Source organism: Neomonachus schauinslandi, chromosome 4, assembly GCF_002201575.2.
Source record: "Neomonachus schauinslandi chromosome 4, ASM220157v2, whole genome shotgun sequence".
NCBI classification, from domain to species: domain Eukaryota; kingdom Metazoa; phylum Chordata; class Mammalia; order Carnivora; family Phocidae; genus Neomonachus; species Neomonachus schauinslandi.
Genome location: NC_058406.1, coordinates 110723965 through 110744133, shown reverse-complemented (window position 1 = coordinate 110744133; position 20169 = coordinate 110723965). Strand labels below are relative to the sequence as shown.

General features: G+C 38.6%; 1 protein-coding gene across 1 annotated transcript in view; it reads left to right on the top strand.

Moving 5' to 3' along the window:
• The window catches only part of ST18 (ST18 C2H2C-type zinc finger transcription factor), a 68088-nt gene that overhangs the window by 33127 nt on the left and 14792 nt on the right, over positions 1–20169 (top strand). The window contains 6 exon segments of the mRNA XM_021688426.1: positions 4576–4691; positions 13599–13661; positions 14484–14552; positions 16558–16620; positions 16723–16803; positions 17685–17906. Of these exon segments, the coding sequence (XP_021544101.1) occupies positions 4576–4691; positions 13599–13661; positions 14484–14552; positions 16558–16620; positions 16723–16803; positions 17685–17906 (614 nt within the window).

The window sequence follows — 20169 nt, the reverse complement described above, 5'->3', positions numbered from 1 at the left end:
CTCTTTTCAGAATGGCTTACTTATTCAGGTCTGGCAGTACAGACTCTTACTGCTACGGTTTGCAACCTAAGCATTCTGGAATCTGGAATCGAGAAGCTTTGTGGAGATTCAGTGTCACTAAGAATGACAAAAGAGGACTTTGAAAATGCTAAGTGAGTTCGTAGAATCAAGGTGCTTGCCCTAGGTTTGAGTTGACAAATTGTTTTCTTAGAGAGAGTGCACCCTTGCGAGCTTGGGGGGAGGGGAAGAGGGAGAGGGAAAGAAAGAATCTTAAGCAGGCTCCACACCCAGCACAGAGCCCCACACTGGGCTTGATCTCAATACCCTGAGATCACAACCTGAGCCTAAATCAGGAGTCCCACGCTTAACCAACTGAGCCACTCCGACTCAGGCACCCCGACAAAATATTTTTTAAGCTTAATTTTTATTGTCATGGTGATCTGAGCATGAGTGACTCATTGCTTGGGGAAACTATACCTGATGGGGACACACTCACACAAAAGTGCTTCTGCAGCACTGTAACTCCGTAAGACAGTTTTTCACCCCTCCTTCCTTGTGCCTTCATCTGTGCTGAGGTAATCTACAAATAGACAGTATTTATCGCCCTCTTCTGAATCTTATAAATGAGAACTGTGATACTTGCTAGTTATTATTTTGAAAAAATAGACTGTATTCAACGTCCTCGTTGTGAAGGTAGCAGAGGGACACTGAGTTCAGTAAGAATAATCTTATTATTCTAACAGTCATGTCTCATTATCCTAACACTCATGAAAAGCAGGATTATTGTCAAAGTTTTTGGAGGAGAAAATTGAGGCTCAAGGAGGTTAAATTGTTGGTCCTTGGTCTTATAGAAGTTAAGAAATGGGCCTGGGCTTCCCTGAAATGAAGAAAGAGGAGAAAGAAGAGAATGGAGAGAAGGAAAAGGTTAAACAGCACATCAAAAAGTGCCAACAGCTAGGGAATATTGAGGACAATTAGAAAGGGAAGGGAAAAAGAGAAGGAAGAAGAAATGGTGCTTGGTGAGGCGCGGGGAAGCCAACAGTGGTCTACAGTGCTTCCCAGGGCAGCAGGACCAAACCTCCCCTGAGCGTGATCTATAGGACACGACCACACAAACCAGTCACAGGAAGTGGTCCGTGCCTGTCTTTTCCAATGAGCCCCACCTGGATGCTGCACTTGGCTCAGGCAATATACTGTGAATGTTTGAAGACCAGGTGGTGGTCGGCTCTTAATCTGACACCTTGTCCTTCCCATGGGCACCTCCACCCTTAGCCCACACGACACTCACACACGTACACACACACACACACACACACGCACAACCAGAAACAGAGCGATTATTTCTTTTTTTTTTTTAAAGATTTTATTTATTTATTTGACAGAGAGATAGAAAGCACAAGTAGGCAGAGGGAGAGGGAGAAGCAGGCTCTCCTCTGAGGAGAGAGCCGGACGTGGGGCTCGATCCCAGGACCCCGGGATCATGACCTGAGCCGAAGGCAGCCGCTTAACCGACTGAGCCACCCAGGCGCCCCGCGATTATTTCTAATTCATTGTTATCTAGTTCATATGCACAACAGTTGCTTAATTTTGGTGGTAATTTTCAGAAAATATTGTCTGTCTCTCTTAGTGAAATAGCCTGTCCAGATGCCCCCTAAAAAAAATCCTGAATCTGGAAAAAACTCAAAAAATCTCAAAAGGAAAGTGCTGAGAAATAACTAGGGCTGTCAGTTCCATTCAACTGTCAGTTCTCCAAAGATTTTAGGGCTTAAAATGTTAAAAGTGCCAGATGCTATTATCTGTTATTCATGTTACCATTATGTTCTGGTCTTTACTGAAATCAATATAAACTTCCATCTGTACATTGAAGGAATTTCATTGCATCCATATACTTTCTAAACACAACACATATATGCCAGATTCTCTCTTACATGTCAACAGGATAAAATTATTATTTTTAAAATTATATTTTAAATTTCAAAATAATTCTTCCAAATGACATTGGCTTATTTTTTACTTGGTCCTTCTTAAAAATTCATTTAATATAAAGTGATTGTGCAACAAAATTAAGAATTCTTTCAATGATGGTCACCTGTATTTTAGTACGTATGCTCTCTGTAGGTTTCTTGGGATAGGATGCTGAGCAAAGAAAAGGGGAAAAGACAATCATTTCATAATGTAATTGCATGCATACGAGTCCATAGTTTTTAGAAGAACCCACGAAATATTTAAAAGCTCATATCCAGTGAAATTATCCTTTTAAAACATTACCACATGTTACTATACCAAATTAATACCATATATTCTGCAAGCATTATTTTTATATACATTTTAGTTACAATAATAATTTAAATTTTCATAATTGATGATTTTTTTCAAAATCCCTTATTCCCTTGTCTCCCATAATGTATAGATTCAGCAGTCAAATGATAGCTGCTAAAATTTATATGTTCATCTATAAATGTACATGCCTTTAGGAATACTTTGTTCTTAATTTTATCATAAAGATAAAATTCACTGTATGCCATTTAAAAAAAAATTAGCATCTAAACAGAAAAACAAAGGCTGTTCCACACTGAGGCAATATTGGATTTAGCATTTGTATCGACTTTCAAAAAGCCAAGACATTTATAAATTGTAGCAGAAAACACTACCTGGGTGAAATCCAGATAGCACCAAATGGAATAGAGGGTGGCATTATCAGGTTTAAGGTCTTTTTTTTTTTTTTTTGCTCCTGTAATCAGTATTTTTATTTTAATTTATTTTAATTTTTTTATTAACATACTGTACTATTCATTTCAGGAATACAGGTCTGTGATTCGTCAGTCTTACACAATTCACAGCCTTCACCATAGTACATAGGTCTTCTAATTAGGAATTGCCTCATGTTGGGCATTTATAGTATAAAACTTGAAAAGGAGAAGCACCATCCATCTATTTTGCTATAGATTCCATGGAAGTAGCTTTAAAGTGGTACTTCTCTTTGTATCTTAAAGGGCACCTATAATCAAGCACCCATTTCTCCTTATTTTTAAGTGGTGTACTATTATCTCCTACTATTTTCAAACATATAATAATTTTAAAATATGACAACTTAGAACTATAAATAATATGAAGGAAGAAATTGTACCAAACGAGGTTTTATTTATTTGGCCTGAAGATAGAGTTACTTCAGATAGTTTACCAATGTATTTATCGCTGTATGGTTTTGTGGAAAATGACTGAATTGCTATCCAAGTAATTAATGAAAAAAATTACACTTACCTTTATGACTGAGATCAAGGTGTAGAATTTTTCCTTGGTGCAGAAAACCCAGGTATTTGTTTTTCCATTGATTTTGAGTATAGACCTAGGATTATTAAAATTAAATTTTGCCATCACATGTTTATATCCATTTAATTTAAATGAGATTTACCTTGAATAATTCAAATAAGTTTTCTCATTTTATTTTATTTTTTTTAAAAGATTTTATTTATTTGACAGAGAGAGACACAGCGAGAGAGAGAAACAAGCAGGGGGAATGGGAGAGGGAGAAGCAGGCTTCCCGCAGAGCAGGGAGCCTGATGCGGGGCTCGATTCCAGGACCCTGGGATCATGACCTGAGCTGAAGGCAGACGCTTAACGACTGAGCCACCCAGGTGCCCCAAAGTTTTCTCATTTTAAAGAGATCAGTACTTTTGAGAATTAGAATACAGTTTTCTATATTAGTTAATCTGATTTTAATATTAAATCCAGGAAGTATTATATTTACTGGATATAAGCTTAAGATGTAAGTAAGCTAATTATGTAATTGAGGAAAACCATCATTAGTCTTCTGTAAGATAATATATCAGATGGTAAATAAATTATTTGAAAGGGTTACTAAATCTTCTTCCTTATGAAATCAAGATCAGTATTAAGCTTAACAGAAGGCCACAAAAATTAGTGATAATCCAGCAAGAAATTCCATCCAATGACTAAAGCATTACGAGATACCAACTTAGCAAAAGAGGTAACTTAAGAAAAATAGGAAGTGATGTGACAATAAAAGCAATTATCCGGAAAAAATAAAATTCAGTGGCTAAATATTGTGGACCACTTATTACATATTTAAACAAACAATTTAAATCGTACTTATGTGTATGTTAGAAAGGACATTTTGTTAACCTAAATTTACTTATTCTTTTTTGTTTAAAAATTTGTGGTTCATTTTTGCAATATTTCTTTTGTTTTATCAATGACTGCTGTGTATATAAAGAACTATTCCTATGTTCTCTAGGAAACATTCATTATACAATAAAATCTGAAATGTATTCGTTATATAGCTCAAGAAATGCCTCTGTAGTTATATTTGCCAAAATGTGAGCTTTTAAAGTTGTCCCCATGAATTGCAATTTTTCTTCACCAAGGATAGAGGTCCATAATAATCAGGATATATCCTTATACTTATTACCTTATTAATTTTATGTACAAATCCTATGGAGAATTGCAGCTAAGTCATTAAGCTAAAACTCAAATTCCTCCCTGATGACTTCAAATACAGTTGTCTTTACAGGGTGGCCTAATGCCTTCTGTGCTTCTGTATTTTTTTTCTTCCAGAAAGATCCAGTGAGCTCTCTAGAAAATTTAGAGGAAAAAAAGTTTCCTGGAGAGGCCTCCATCCCAAGCCCTAAACCCAAGCTCCATGCAAGAGATCTCAAAAAAGAATTAATCACGTAAGCGATCTTCACTGGCATATTCTGTGAGATTCTAGAATTAGGAGACTCAAGTTCAAAATTTTGAGTAATAATATCCTGGTTTATAAGTTGACTTTAGGAATGTTTTAGGACAACTTCAGCCAGTCGATAGTTAAATGTTCCATACATAACTAAATTTATGCTTAGAACTAAGAGGATTATGGGGAAAAAAAGTATACATGACATGATTTCATGCTAAGAGATGATTGAAAAAACAAAAACAATATAAAGCAACTAGAAATGTTTATGTGTTTTGTTTTGTTTTGTTTTGTTTTGTTTGGCTGATCAGAACCTTTCATTGTGCTCTGCTCCACTGAGTCAGGCTGAACTCAGCGTCTCCAGAGTACCATTTACTAGTTTTGTAGCCTTAGACATAGTTTTTAAACTCATTTGAACCTCCAGTTTCTTAAATGTAAAGCAGCGCTATCAATAGTCATCTCATGAAATTGTGAAAATCTAAGGAAACAATCTATAAGAATATACAAAATGCCTAGTGGATAGTATGTTTTCATTGTGCGGTAATTATCACTGCTTGTGTCATGGACCGTTAAGACATAGTATTCTAAGCAGGATTATTGCATTTTGCCCACTAAAGGCATAAACATTTTTTAATGGGGAAGTGCATTAATTCATGTCTCTATTGAAATTTTTTGAGAAATTAATCACATTTAGTTAGGATTTAAATAATTATTGCATTGAAATTTAAAAAATATGACATGTGTTTAAGGTACAGATGGCAGCCATTTTCTTTTTGACTCTGCAATAAATATAAACTCCCTAAAGTCTGTCAGCAAGTTAATGTTTCTTTCCATAACATAATTATAGTATTGTTAGCATATGGATGATACAAAAAACCTACTACCCATAGGTCTAACCTCTCTAACAGACTCATAGATTCTCCTCAAAAGCAGAGTCCAGCTTTTTCTTTTTGAGGGGAATTTTTGCATTTAATTTTGGGATTCTGTTAAAAATCACTTAACATTTTTCATGATGATGTGTTCAGTGATACTATAAAGTCAGTTGTGATGATGGAGTGAAAGATCCAGAATCCGTTCTTAAATTTAGAGTCACATCTTTTTTAGGACTAGTTGGGTCTAGATATTATTCTCTCTCTGGCAGTGGAATAATTGTTAATTTATTCAGTAACTGTTTTTTGCCTGCCTACTATGTTATGTTCTAGGCATATGTCAGATGCTGGGAATATAGGGGGAACAAATTTGAAGTGAACTCTGCCCTTCTGGAAAGTGCCTTGAAGGAAATTAACAGGGTGGCGGGATAGACAATGTTGCTTCTGGGTCGGGTGAATGAGTCGGAAAAATGTTTATATTTTGATCAGAAGTTCTTAATCTGACACCTACTGACCCCAGAAGATCCAAGTCAGTACTTCAGGGAGTCTATGAACCTTATAACACTTAATGCAAATGATTATTTGGGTAAGGGATTTTATGGCTCTCATCACCTTCTCAAAGGGTTCTGTGACTCAGGAGAGTTTAAAGACCAGGGCACTCGACAGCAATAAGTACTAGTTAAGACTACAGTAGAGGGGCGCCTGGGTGGCTCAGTCATTAAGTGTCTGCCTTCGGCTCAGGTCATGGTCCCAGGGTTCTGGGATCGATCCCCACATCGGGTTCCCTGCTCCGCGGGAGGCCTGCTTCTCCCTCTCCCACTCCCCCAGCTTGTGTTCCCTCTCTCGCTGTGTCTCTCTCTATCAAATAAATAAATAAAATCTTTAAAAAAAAAAAAAGACTACAGTAGAGGCCGGAGCAGGAACAAAGTTTCGGGGAGCAGGGGCCCTGAGCTGAGCCCTGAGGACTAGCCAGATGTGGAAGAGACAGAGAGTGCAGGTGTGGACTCAAGCAGGACGGGGCCCTAAGAAGAGTGCCTCGTTGCAGGTTTGCATGAGCCAACCACAGGGGTTTAAACAGGAAAGTGAATTAACGGTGTAGTGCTTTAGGAAGAACAGCGTGCAAAATTATTCTGAAGCTGGAAGATCATCTAAAACATTGATGTGAAAAAAAATAAAACACTGATGTAAAGATTCAGACATGAGATCATGAGGCTAGAGAAACTATAGAAAGAAAGGGATAGAGTGCTCTTGAGGCCTTGAGGGTGCACATGCTGCTGGCCCCTGACAGGGCAAAAGGGAAGCCCACAGAGAACACAGAAATAAGGCCCTTTAGAGACACAGGAGGACGACTAAAGAAAATGTCCTGATGGCAACCGCTCCTAAGTTCCTTCCCCACTTCACCTCCAGTTATCTTACCAGGATAGATGGTAAGTGAGGAGGAGAAGTGGGAGGTGTTTCAGGCAAACACAAGGTAGGATCCATTGTTTTTCTACACTTACATCCTTAGCAGACAGTATAGTCCTGCTTTGGTGTTTCACACGAGGGAGTGAGTGGCATGCAGGAAAATATTTTCTGTATGTAAATGGTGAAATGTTAAAGTATATTCATACACAGATATATTCAAAGCTGCCAATTAATGAGAGTTTCTAGCAAAAAGTAACTCTTCCACTTAGCCACCAGCATCTGTATGATCTCTTCTGAATCTCTTCTGAATCTGAATCATTCTCTTCTGAATCAGTACAAAAGTATGTTTCCGTTTTTCTAATAAAAAATAATTAAAACCCCTCTCTTGACTTGGCTTTAACCTTGACCCCCTGTTTCTTCTTCCTTTCGTACTTAACCTCCTCAAGAAAGTGTGACTCTTTCTCTCCTGAATTTCTCCCAGATAGGCCTTCGTTCTCATCGTTCCACCACAACCATCCTTAAGCCCTCCAGGGAACCCCTCTGTGTGGTATCTTGGTCTTCTTGACCCTACTTGATGGGGCTGCCAGATTTGACAGAGCTGATCACTTCCTCCTCTGTCTTCTGCGCCTGGCTTCTAGGGTACCACAACTTGGGACAGTTTCCCACCTCACCTGTTACTCCTGCTTAGACTCTGGTGCAGCCTTTCCAAAGATGGAATGTCCCAGAGGTCAGTTCTGGAACCTCTTCTCACCTCTGTCTACACTCAGTCCCTCGGGTTCTCGGTGTTAGAACCATCTCTACTCTGAGGACTCCCAGGCCTGCATCACCTCCGGACCCATTTCCAATGGCACATGGGGAATGAGCTCTCCCCTCCCCGCAGGACCCTAGGGTAGGGTCCACCCCTCCCTCTCCACCAGCCGCCTCTTCTCCTGCCTTTTCCCTAAGGCTTCAGGGCCTCACTGCTGCTATTCCCTATGCCATAGACATCTGCTGGGGCCATAGCTCCTCATCCTCCCTCAGCTCTTCTCTCAAATGTCACTTACATGAGGAGTCTTCCTGGCTACTATCATCCCCCAATCCCAGCCCTGATGCTCCTATCCCGTTTCTGGAACTCCTGTTGTCCCTCAGTATTTATCACCTTCTAATGCACTCATACATTTTGCTTGCCCATATTCTCTGTTGTCTGCCTTCCCAACAAGAGTGGAGGCCCCAGGAGGGCAAGGGTGTTCTTCTTTCATTGATTTTGTTGTCTCCTACATGCACACCATTGGTACATAATATTTACTGCAGTGCCTCTTACTTCCCCAACTACACAAACGGTGAATTGGGAGCAGGGAACACATCTCAAATGCTGTTACAGGCCTTGCACATAGAAAGTGTTCAATGAAATTATTCCTAGTGCAACACTGATATATTGTGTTGATATGTGACTGATTTTTAAATAATCAGTCTGCATATCAGACTAGACTGCATTCTTTATGGATTTAATAGGCAAACATTACTGGCTCAAATATGATTTTCTCTTATGAGTTTAATGTTCACCTAGAACTTGGTAGCTGGAGCAACGTGATGGATGAGTACCAAACACACTAGAGTTTCAATGTCACTGAACATTGTTTCTTCCCAGAGGTGGCTTGGGGTCAGCCATATACTTACTCCCTTGTGGAGTTACTTCAAGTTTTTAAAATCTTTGTATGGATTTTGTTTCTTCATATTACTCTGAATATCTTCAAAAATGGCAAATTTTCATCCTTTGGAGGTAGGTTTTTGGAAATTGTGAGAGTCATTCCAAACTAAATGTAGTGTAAAAGATTGATAATTAACCTGCGTTACCATTTTGAACAGAAAAATGAAGTGAGATTATTTTGTAATGGGCACTTCTCACTGGGACAAAGCTAATACAAAAGAGGAAGGGTTCTAAAAACATTGGAACAATTTTTGAAATAGAATTTAATCATGAATTCTTAGGAAATTAACTCTATAGAAACTTCATGGTTCTCTCCTCATTTTCATCCCCAGAGAGATGAACATTTCAGTGGATACTGCTGATCTTTATGTACCTGTGTTATACACTGTTTTTGTAAAAGTCTTACTATAGTTGCATCCTTTTTCAAAAATTATGCTTTGCTTTATGTTTCTTTTTTTAAATTTTATTTTATTATGTTATGTTAATCACCATACATTACATCATTAGTGTTTGATGTAGTGTTCCATGATTCATTGTTTGCATGTAACACCCAGTGCTCCATTCAGGTACGTGCCCTCTTTAATACCCATCACCAGGCTAACCCATCCCCCCACACTCCTCCCCTCTAGAACCCTCAGTTTGTTTCTCAGAGTCCATAGTCTCTCATGGTTCATCTCCCCCTCCGATTTCCCCCCCCTTCATTTTTCCCTTCCTACCATCTTCTTTTTTTTTTTTTTTAACATATAATATATTATTTGTTTCAGAGGTACAGGTCTGTGATTCAACAGTCTTACACAATTCACAGCACTCACCATAGCACATACCCTCCCCAGTGTCTATCACCCAGCCACCCCATCCCTCCCACCCCCCACCACTCCAGCAACCCTCAGTTTGTTTCCTGAGATTAAGAATTCCTCATATCAGTGAGATCATATGATACATGTCTTTCTCTGATTAACTTATTTCGCTTAGCATAATACCCTCCAGTTCCATCCACGTCATTGCAAATGGCAAGATTTGGGGTTTTTTTTTGATGGCTGCATAATATTCCATTGTATATATATACCACTCTTCTTTATCCATTCATCTGTTGATGTACATCTTGGCTCTTTCCAGTTTGGCTATTGTGGACATTGCTGCTATAAACATTGGGGTGCACTTACCCCTTTGGCTCACTACATTTGTATCTTTGGGGTAAATACCCAGTAGTGCAATTGCTGGGTCATAGGGTAGCTCTATTTTCAACTTTTTGAGGAACCTCCATACTGTTTTCCAGAGTGGTTGCACCAGCCTGCATTCCCACCAACAGTGTAGGAGGGTTCCCCTTTCTCCACATCCCCGCCAACATCTGTCGTTTCCTGACTTGTTAATTTTAGCCATTCTGACTGGTGTGAGGTGGTCTCTCATTGAGGTTTTGATTTGGATTTCCCTGATGCTGAGCGATGTTGATCACTTTTTCATGTGTCTGTTGGCCATTTGGATGTCTTCATTGGAAAAATGTCTGTTCATGTCTTCTGCCCATTTCTTGATTGGATTATTTGTTCTTTGGGTGTTGAGTTTGATAAGTTCCTTATAGATTTTGGATACTAGCCCTTTATCTGATATGTCATTTGCAAATATCTTCTCCCATTCTGTCGGTTGTCTTTTGGTTTTGTTCACTGTTTCCTTTGCTGTGCAAAAGCTTTTTATCTTGATGAGGTCCCAATAGTTCATTTTTGCCCTTGCTTCCCTTGCCTTTGGCAATGTTTCTAGGAAGAAGTTGCTGTGGCTGAGGTCGAAGAGGTTGCTGCCTGTGTTCTCCCCTAGGATTTTGATGGACTCCTGTCTCACATATAGGTCTTTCAACCATTTTGAATCTATTTTTGTGTGTGGTGTAAGGAAATGGTGCAGTTTCATTCTTCTGCATGTGGCTGTCCAATTTTCCCAACACCATTTGTTGAAGAGACTGTCTTTTTTCCAATGGACATTCTTTCCTGCTTTGTCCAAAATTAGTTGACCATAGAGTTGAGGGTCCATTTCTGGGCTCTCTATTCTGTTCCATTGATCTATGTGTCTGTTTTTGTGCCAGTACCATACTGTCTTGATGATGACAGCTTTGTAATAGAGCTTGAAGTCCGGAATTGGGATGCCACCAGCTTTGCTTTTCTTTTTCAACATTCCTCTGGCTATGTGGGGTCTTTTCTGGTTCCATACAAATTTTAGGATTATTTGTTCCATTTCTTTGTAAAAAGTGGATGGTATTTTGATAGGGATTGCATTAAATGTGTAGATTGCTCTAGGTGGCATTGACATCTTCACAATATTTGTTTTTCCAATCCCATGAGCATGGAACATTTTTCCATTTCTTTGTGTCTTCCTCAATTTCTCTCACGAGTATTTTATAGTTTTCTGAGAACAGGTTCTTTGCGTCTTTGGTTAGATTTATTCCTAGTTATCTTATGGTTTTGGATGCAATTGTAAATGAGATCGACTCCTCAATTTCTCTTTCTTCTGTCTTGTTGTTGGTGTATAGAAATGCCACTGATTTCATATCCTGCCACTTTACTGAATTCCTGTATGAGTTCTAGCAGTTTTGGGGTGGAGTCTTTTGGTACTTTTTGTTTCTAACAGATAAATGTACCTTAATTGATTACCAGAAACTGTTTGCAAAATAGAGTTTTTTAATGTCATTGATTAGAATAAATTTCCTTGGAGTTTGAGGGCCACTTACTGAAGGAACAGGCTCATTTCCTTTCTCTAAGTGTTAATACTTTCTTTTCTAAGATTTTTAAAATTTATTTATTTGAGAGAGAGAGCATGAGCAGGGGGGAAGGGGAGGGGCAGGAAAGGGGGAAGCAGACTCCCTATGAGCAGGGAGCCTGACACAGGGCTAGATCCCAGGACCCTGAGATCCCAGGATCCTGAGCTCACCACCTGAGCTGAAGGCAGATGCTTAACCTACAAAGCCACCCACGCGCCCCTCTAAGTGTTAATATTTCCATTTGCAAACCTACCCAGATTGTTTCACCCAAATGGTATGGGCACATGTTATTGGATAAGATTTTTCATTGATGGTTTGTAATTTAAGCCAGCTATCAGAATCTGAAACAAAAGCTTTTCCCACAACACCATCTCCAATCCTTTCTTTATTCCTTAACCTCTTTATCCCACCAAACTTAGAAAAAGTAATTAGCAGCTAATTAAATGCATACTTTACTATTTTACTCCCTAATTTATAGCTGACTGGTTTGAAACTCTTTGGTACTTCTTTGCTTCTCCTGGCAGTATTGATAGAAATAATTAAAAAATAGAAATAAAATTTAAAAATAAAATAAAATAAATGCAGTGCTGTTTTTGCACACCAGGTGGCCATGTATTTCTAAAGTGGGGATTCCCAGGTAATTACAACACATCTCTCACACTCTGAATATTCCAGTTGTACAGTGTTCAGAAAAGATTGTTTCTCCATTTAGTGGGTGAATGGCACTTACAAGATAACTGAGCTCAAATGTTAATCATTGTTCTTTTTTTCCCCCTTTTCTTGTTTACATGTTTATATAGCTTCCACATTTTCCTTTCTGATATCCCATCTAGGGAAAGTGGTAGGGGAAGAGCTAGGCAATTCAGCTTGAATTGAGCCCTGAAAATCAAACCTCTCTCTGAGAGATGGAAATGTTCTAACTCTTATCGTTTCTTTAGATTACCTGAAGATGATTAGAAAATAGCTCACAGGAAAACAAAACAAAACAGAAAACTAAGAAGGTGACATTTAAGAAAATCTTGAATGTTGGCAGTTTATCTCTAAATGTCCCTTCAGAGGGGTAAATTCTGTACTCTACACATATGGATAAGCCTTCACTTTAGGCAGCGTGTCAGAGAAAACCAGAAGCCTAAATGACGTAACTGATTTTTCCTCTGATTAACACCACCACAAATAGCACTGAGTAGGCTGGGGTCAATGTGTTTACTCCAAATGAGTGACTTTCTAGCAGCATCAGAGGAAAATAAACGACTGAGAAACCAAGGAACCTATTAACTATGGAAGAAAATCCTCTTACATTATATTTAAAAGACACATAAGATGCACAGAATATGACCAGCTTCTGAAATACAATGGAATACATCAATACAGACTCTGGTCTTTGGCAGGTGGCCTGGAGAGCCTACTGCTTTGGTGGTTAATTAGCAATTGTCTATGATGGTTTCAAGCTTTGGATAAAATTGATCCCAAGCTTTAATAACTAAATTTCTTATAGGTTTCTGTATTGTCAGCAACTTTCCCACCTAAAATGTCAGTTTACCTTTCCGGGATATATAGTATTTTCAAAGATTTTCTTTTTCAGGCAGTTTCTAAAATGTATGTGAAGTTACTATGATGACCTTTTCTTAAGAACTCACAAAAATCCTTGGGGCGCCTGAGTGGCTCGGTTAAGCAGCCGACTCTTGGTCTCAGCTCAGGTCTTGATCTCAGGGTCGTGAGTTCAAGCCCCACGTTGGGCTCCATGCTGGGCATTGGGCTCCACACCGGGCATGGAGTCTACTTAAAAAAAACCTTCAAACTCACAAAAATTCTTTTCTGAAATCTGTTATATGATTGGTGCCCGTATTCCTAGGAGCCACTCTCATTATAAAGCGTGGGTTTATAACATTTATATTTTCAAAGAGATAAAACATCATTGGTTGTTGACTCACAACATTGCTAGGGCATATATTTCAGCATGACTTTCCTACATGATTTGAGTCAGAGAATTAATGTGATGGTGAAAACTAATACCTTCAGATCATGCCAGTATTATTCTAGCTAGTCTCCTGGTTCCTAGATAACACAATTCCTTTGTTCACTAGCTCCTGTGTGTCCCGTACTGTGCTAACTGATCTTGAAAAGAGAAGCTACCTCATAACCTATAGACAGAGCAAATGAATCTGTGAAAACCACTTGACTTTAACACTGTATTTTTTATTGACTCAGCTGCCCAACGCCAGGATGTGATGGAAGTGGCCACGTCACAGGAAACTATGCTTCCCATCGCAGGTATCTTACAACCTACAACATCTTATTCTAACGTAAATACTTATTCTCACCCATTCTAGGAAGATATTATCTGGATCCAGAATTGAAGACTGAGTTAGTTGGGGTTTTGTTTTGTTTTTTGTTTTGTTTTGTTTTGTTTTGTTTTGTTTTCCAGAAGTAAAGCTAAGTTAAATCTTCTGGCTTTTTATGTATATGGTATAGAAATCATGATTTTGGGCTAAAAATAATGTTCTGATCCTATTGTGCAGGTTATAAACCAAAAGCTAGAGTTTATGTCAGGGCTTTGGTTCTGTCTAGCTTTAGGACTCAAGTGAAACCAAGGTAAGATAGTAGAGTGACCTGGGTTGACCATTCACCTTGTGGAATGTGGCAGCCTCTTCCCTGGGCAAATACCAGGTCAAGGTGCTAAACACTGCAAAAAAGCTGTATTTAATCTTTCCACTTCCCTTCTTCATTGATGTGATTTGCTTTCCCTTTGGGCACCGGTTTAGACCTTTAAGCCACCACCCCTTGGTGTGCAATGGAAATGGACTCCGAATCAGTAATCATTGTATTACTGAATTCTAGAGTTGGGGAGTCTCATTGGGTTAAAGCCCTTTATTTGATAAAATAGCAAACCTGAGTCTATGAGAAATAATTGAGGTGTCCATAAGCTGACAGTGGTTAGAGTAGCAAAGCCCGATTCAAACCTAGTTATATTTTTCCCATTCCCCAGTCACCAGTAAATTTAGCATATGTTCACAAACTCAAGATGCCGTTTGAGTTGGATCTGTATATGTCAGGGTTGTGTGTTTTGTTTTTGTTTTTCTCATCCCTCTTTAGTGTTTCTGGATGTCCTTTAGCAGATAAGACTCTTAAATCCCTCATGGCTGCTAATTCTCAGGAGCTTAAGTAAGTATTGGAATCATGACCTCCTAGCTCTTCATTCACTGTGTTAGGACTCCCCTCATTCCAGACCCATGTGGGTTTTCACTAACAAGTAGTAAATCATGACTGACTAAATTATAACCAATACATTCTTTCACCACAAAGTCCAAATGACTAAAAACAACTCATTGTAACTTAATTTAGTTCATTTGCTTGCTTTGGGGATTTTTTTTTCTTTTATAATATTTTTTAAAGTAACAATAGAATAGTTAAACATAATACTTTTTTCTGCTGATTTCAGATTTATACACTAAATCAGACCTATGAAGGTGTGGCAAAGCACTTTCATCATCTAATCTTAAGTAAACTGCATAATATTTTACCTTATGGGAATTTTGAATCATATGCCTGTCTTTCAATTCCAGGACCTAGACACAATTTTGGCTTATTTCAACCTAGGATCTCAAAGCCATATGTTTATTAATTTTTAGTTATGATTTTATTTTTCCTATTCTTCTCTTCTTTTATTCCAAATTTCTCACTTGTTTTTTTTTCCTGCATCTTGTTATATTACATATAGAATAATAAAAAGTTATAATCTACCTTATGCCCTTTAAAATATAATAGGGCATAAATTTAGAAAAGATAAGCAATAACTTTAAACAAAATTAATGAAACTTATCTGCAATAATAATCTTAAGAAAAATGAGTGTTACTAAGTCTAATGATAAAACAATATTTGTATAAGTAGTAGAATCAACATTTGATGTCCAAATCACAAGTAAAAATTCTTTCCTTAAAAATTACAAAGAATGAATTTATGAAAGAAGATGTGAATGTGATATTAAGCAGATATAAAACTTGGGAATGTTAATACCAGAAATAGTAAAGGGAACTATGAAACATGCAGCTTTTCTCATATTCAATATGAGAAATAATAATGTACATTTGATTGTGTCAGTATAGATTCTAGAAATCATGCTATAGATTGCCATTTTTCTAGACTGAAATGTAAGAATATTAGGTTGAGACATGACTGACAGATTGAAAATAGAGGAGTGCCAGGCATTCTTAATCGGACTTACTACCTTACTTACTCAGTATTTATTATTCAATCTTACTCAGTTGTTCTAAACTTGTACATTTCTGTACCTTAATAATAGCTATTGGTTCTCTTAAGTAGTTTCTCTAAACACTATTTCTAGGAAAAAAGTGTTGATAACACATTGAAAATATGTAGATTGAGAAGTTCTATAGCAATATTCAGTATTTACATGTTTTATACAGCCATCTGATAAGTAACATCTTTAGTTTTCTTCTATAAAAAAAGAAAAAGACATTTATTGACCTCTTCTTTAGATATTCAGTTTTTACTTTCAAGTGTATTTTGAAGCCTATTCCTACTCAGCATTCCAAGTAGAATTGGACTCCCCTTCCTCTTTTCCCCTTTTCATTCCAAATTTAGTGGTTGATTGTTGATAATAGCTATGGGTAGATTTTCCAAAAGGCCATTTAAGTTGGGCCACGAGGCAGAACAGACCAGGTGCAAACGACTTAGGTTTTTTGGCAATTATGTTAATGTGCCAAGTCTCTGGAGCTCACACATACCACTCTTGTTCATCTGAATTTAATGGATTATTGTGGTAGTGGAGCAAATCAGAGAAAATAAATTATGTACAAAAACAATTTGGAAAACTTTTTTTCTTAAGCAAAAAAGCAAAACTTTGCATGATGTAGACAGAAGGCCAGCAGTAGGTTGTCGGCCGAATTACAGGTTCCTTCCAAAATAAAGTTTAAAAAAAAGAAAAAAAGAAGGTAGAATAAAAGCTAACACATTGTCTGCTAAGCATCACCCAGGAGATATGTATCTTAACATTTTCTTTAAAAATGTATTCCTAGCCAAAAATTCATTATATTTAAGGAAAAAGAATCCCACAGAAAGCAACTCATTGTGTTTCATTCTATTTGAATGTGTCGTGATCCACCTCCCTCCACTACAACCATGCGGCCCGTGCACTCCGTTTTCCAGGTGTCCAACCCCGGGGTGTGATGGTTCAGGGCATGTGACTGGAAACTATGCTTCCCACAGAAGGTAAGATCGATTTCGTTTCTGAAGTAGGGAATCAGAATGTCCATAGCAATGGCCAGTGAGATCACATGGTTTGGTTTTGTTCCTTGTTGTCTGCATATTTAGTTTGTCCGGCTGCCCTCGTGCCAGGAAAGGTAGTGTCAAAATGACTCCTACGAAGGAAGAAAAAGAAGACCCTGAACTCAAGTGAGTGTGGTAGTTAAGGTGTGGCAGTTGAAGGGTGGCCAGATGTAGTTTGTTGGTCAAATGGGCGGGATGTTGGTTGGGATGCAACTGAGCATTGATTGAGGTTGGGGGGAGGCACTCTATTAGACGCAAGGACCCTTGAAGCAGCGGTCAGAGGGTTTAAAAGCTTGAGAAAATTATCTTATTCCTAGCTATGTGTACACAGTACTTTGATAATGCAAAAAAAAAAAAAAAGTAAGTTCATACTTTTTCCAATTGTTTAAAAGAAAACAGCATGGTAGAAGTACAAGCATGACAAATATGGCAGCATTTCCCCCCAAAACCTGAAATCTTATCTTAAATTTCGTGCTCTACAACATTTCTAAATGTATTGTTGAGACATTTAAAAACCAACATTCTGGTGCTATGGGCAATGCGCTGTGTAATGTAGGGCAAAGCAGTTAACATTTTACACCCATGGTCTTTGGTTGGAGGCAGCATAGAGCAGCTTATGTGGTTGACTCTAGAGCCAAAAAGTGTGGGTGTGGACTTGACTCCACTTCTTGTAAAATGGGTGGCAAGTTACCTAAGCTCTATAAGCCTCATTTTCCTGACCTAGAAAATGGGACAGTAACTCTCTGTGCCCAGTGGGTTTGCAGTGAAGATTCCAGTGGGTTTGCAGGGAAGCAAACCTTGCTTCGGTCAGGCTTGTGGACCACTATTTCTGCTAATACAATGCTGTTTCGCTGGTTGTAGTGGCATTTAAAAAAACCCTTTAATTCCACCACTTGCCATCTGTTTTGTATGGAATTGCCACTGCCTTCTTATTCACCTACTTATAGCGCTTCATGTGAGTTATCTAGGGTCTCCCAGCTGGTAATTTCTCTGCTGTATCTCTCTAGATGTCCTGTGATAGGGTGTGACGGCCAAGGTCACATATCAGGTAAATACACGTCCCACCGCACAGCTTCTGGCTGTCCCCTGGCTGCCAAGAGACAGAAGGAGAATCCTCTCAATGGGGCCCCCCTCTCCTGGAAACTGAACAAACAAGAGCTACCACACTGTCCCTTGCCAGGCTGCAATGGGCTGGGCCATGTAAATAATGTTTTTGTCACCCACAGAAGGTAACATTTGTTTTCTGCCTTTTGTTGTGTTGTTGTTGTTGTGATTGTGTGTCACCTCAATGGCTTTGGGTTGAAGGGGGAATCCCTCCTTTAGTTCATTAATCATAGCACTTTAGATGGTGCAGTGAGTCTTGCCAGATAGATGTTTTACTCCTTTGAAGAATGAAAAATGCTATTTCCTCTGTTTCTGAAAATTTGCTACATAGTTTTTAAGTGCTGTAGAAACTGCATTTTTTTTTGTATTCTCAAATTTGCTTATGCTGCTATTTTTTAATGGTTTAGTCTTTTAATGGTTCACTTCAATTTCAAGTGGTGATATTTACTCTATTATGTAGTGTAATTGTAAACTTTCTCTTTACATATTTATGTCCCTCCCTCTTGTGAACTGGCTCAATTTCAGGCCAAATTGTAGTTATTTTGCTGCTGGGGAGGTGTGACTCATCCCCAGCAGCCAGAAAGAGAATGACACAGTGACTACTAAGTATACGACAAGATGAGAGAGATTTAGAAAACCCTTTATAGTTCCACAATGACTTAATTCCTTTATCACTGAGTGTCGTGGATTTCAATGGAGTCCTTTGTTGGGAACACTGATCTTAGTCCAGCTTTTTGGTTCACATTCTACCTAAAGAAAAGGCGCAAGAAGATTCACTATACAGTTCTCCAATCAAGGAGGACCTATCTAGTCCTCTGGCCCCTGTGCGTGATGCGGATTTAAAATCCAATAAAGCTTTAGTGAGCCCTGATGCTTTGCTTATGAGCAGTATGCAAACTGAGCAAAGCTGGGGCATTCTATATTTTGTTTGGTTCTAAAGATACATGTCAATGGTATCAGAAAATTAAGCCTTCCAGGAATTGCTGTTTTCAGTGGATATAAAGCTGCATCTGCTAATCGAGAAAACCTACCTTTTTTTTTAAAGATTTTATTTATTTATTTGACAAAGAGACACACAGCAAGAGATGGAACACAAGCAGGGGGAGTAGGAGAGGGAGAAGCAGGCTTCCCGCCTAGCAGGGAGCCCGATGCGGGGCTCTATCCCAGGACCCTGGGACCATGACCTGAGCCGAAGGCAGACGCTTAACGACTGAGCCACCTAGGCGCCCCAAAACCTACATTTTCTTAAGTGGTTTATTTTTTGATTTTCCAATGCATGGTCATGTTCACAATAGCTAACATTGTTTCATTCTGAGTTTGAATCTCATTTCATATTTGGGAGCGACAGTCACAAATCAAGTGTGCCTAATGGCATATTAACTGCACAGTAGCTTGACTTCCTTATCGTGGAGTAATATCCATGTTAACACTGATAATAAAATGTTAATGCTGTACTATGGTGAGCACATCCCTCAGTCAGCAACAACAGAATTATCTTTAAAAATCATGAAGTTTTAAATGATGACACTAAGGCTTGGTGAGGATAGGGAGCAACAGGGGCTCTGACTCGTGGTGGAAGAGTAATTAATTGGTAGAGCCACTTCAGGAAGCAAAGTGCCTTCAAGGAGTCCAGATGAAAAAGAGCAAATGGACATGCCCAGCCACCCAGACCCTGAGCTGTTAGGCTGATGCCTCAGGGAGTCTCCTGCACCCTGGAGCCCAGAGACATGTCTGAGAATGTCTGTGGTAGCCTTGTTCTGCGAAGCCCAGACTGGGAACAACCCACGTGCCCGCTAAGTCAAGCACCCAAGTAGACCGTGGTATCTGCATACAGGGGGCTGCCACGCACTGGTGACAATGAAGATGTGTCCTGGGCTGATTTTAGAACACAGTGCTGAGCGGAAGAAATTGTGGGTGGCATGCTTCTGTTTCCAGAAAGTTAAAAACAAGTAGCAATATTGCATTTAAAAAGCTAGGGAATTGTTAACCTACAATTCAAGGCAATGGTTATATGTCTGGGGGCAAGAGAGGCAACTGTTGAAGGCACGGGGAGCTTCAAATATGTTCATGTTTGAAGGTAAAAGGTATTCACCTTGAGAGTATTCTTTAAACTGCAAATACACACTGTATGTATCTAGGTACATATTACCTGTTTCATAATAAAAAGAAAATTATGAGTTCAAAAATTAGGCTTCAACATTAATGCCAAGATATTATTCTCTAGGAGAAAGAAAATAATTTCATGTTAAAACAAGTGAAAAATTCAGATTTCACTGTTCTTCACTAGAGAGTTCTCTTGCTACTTGAAAGATTTAAGAGACTGAATTTACTTTGGGGTATTCTCTTTAAGGTGGAATGCTTCTCTCTGCTATATATAGACTGTAGTGA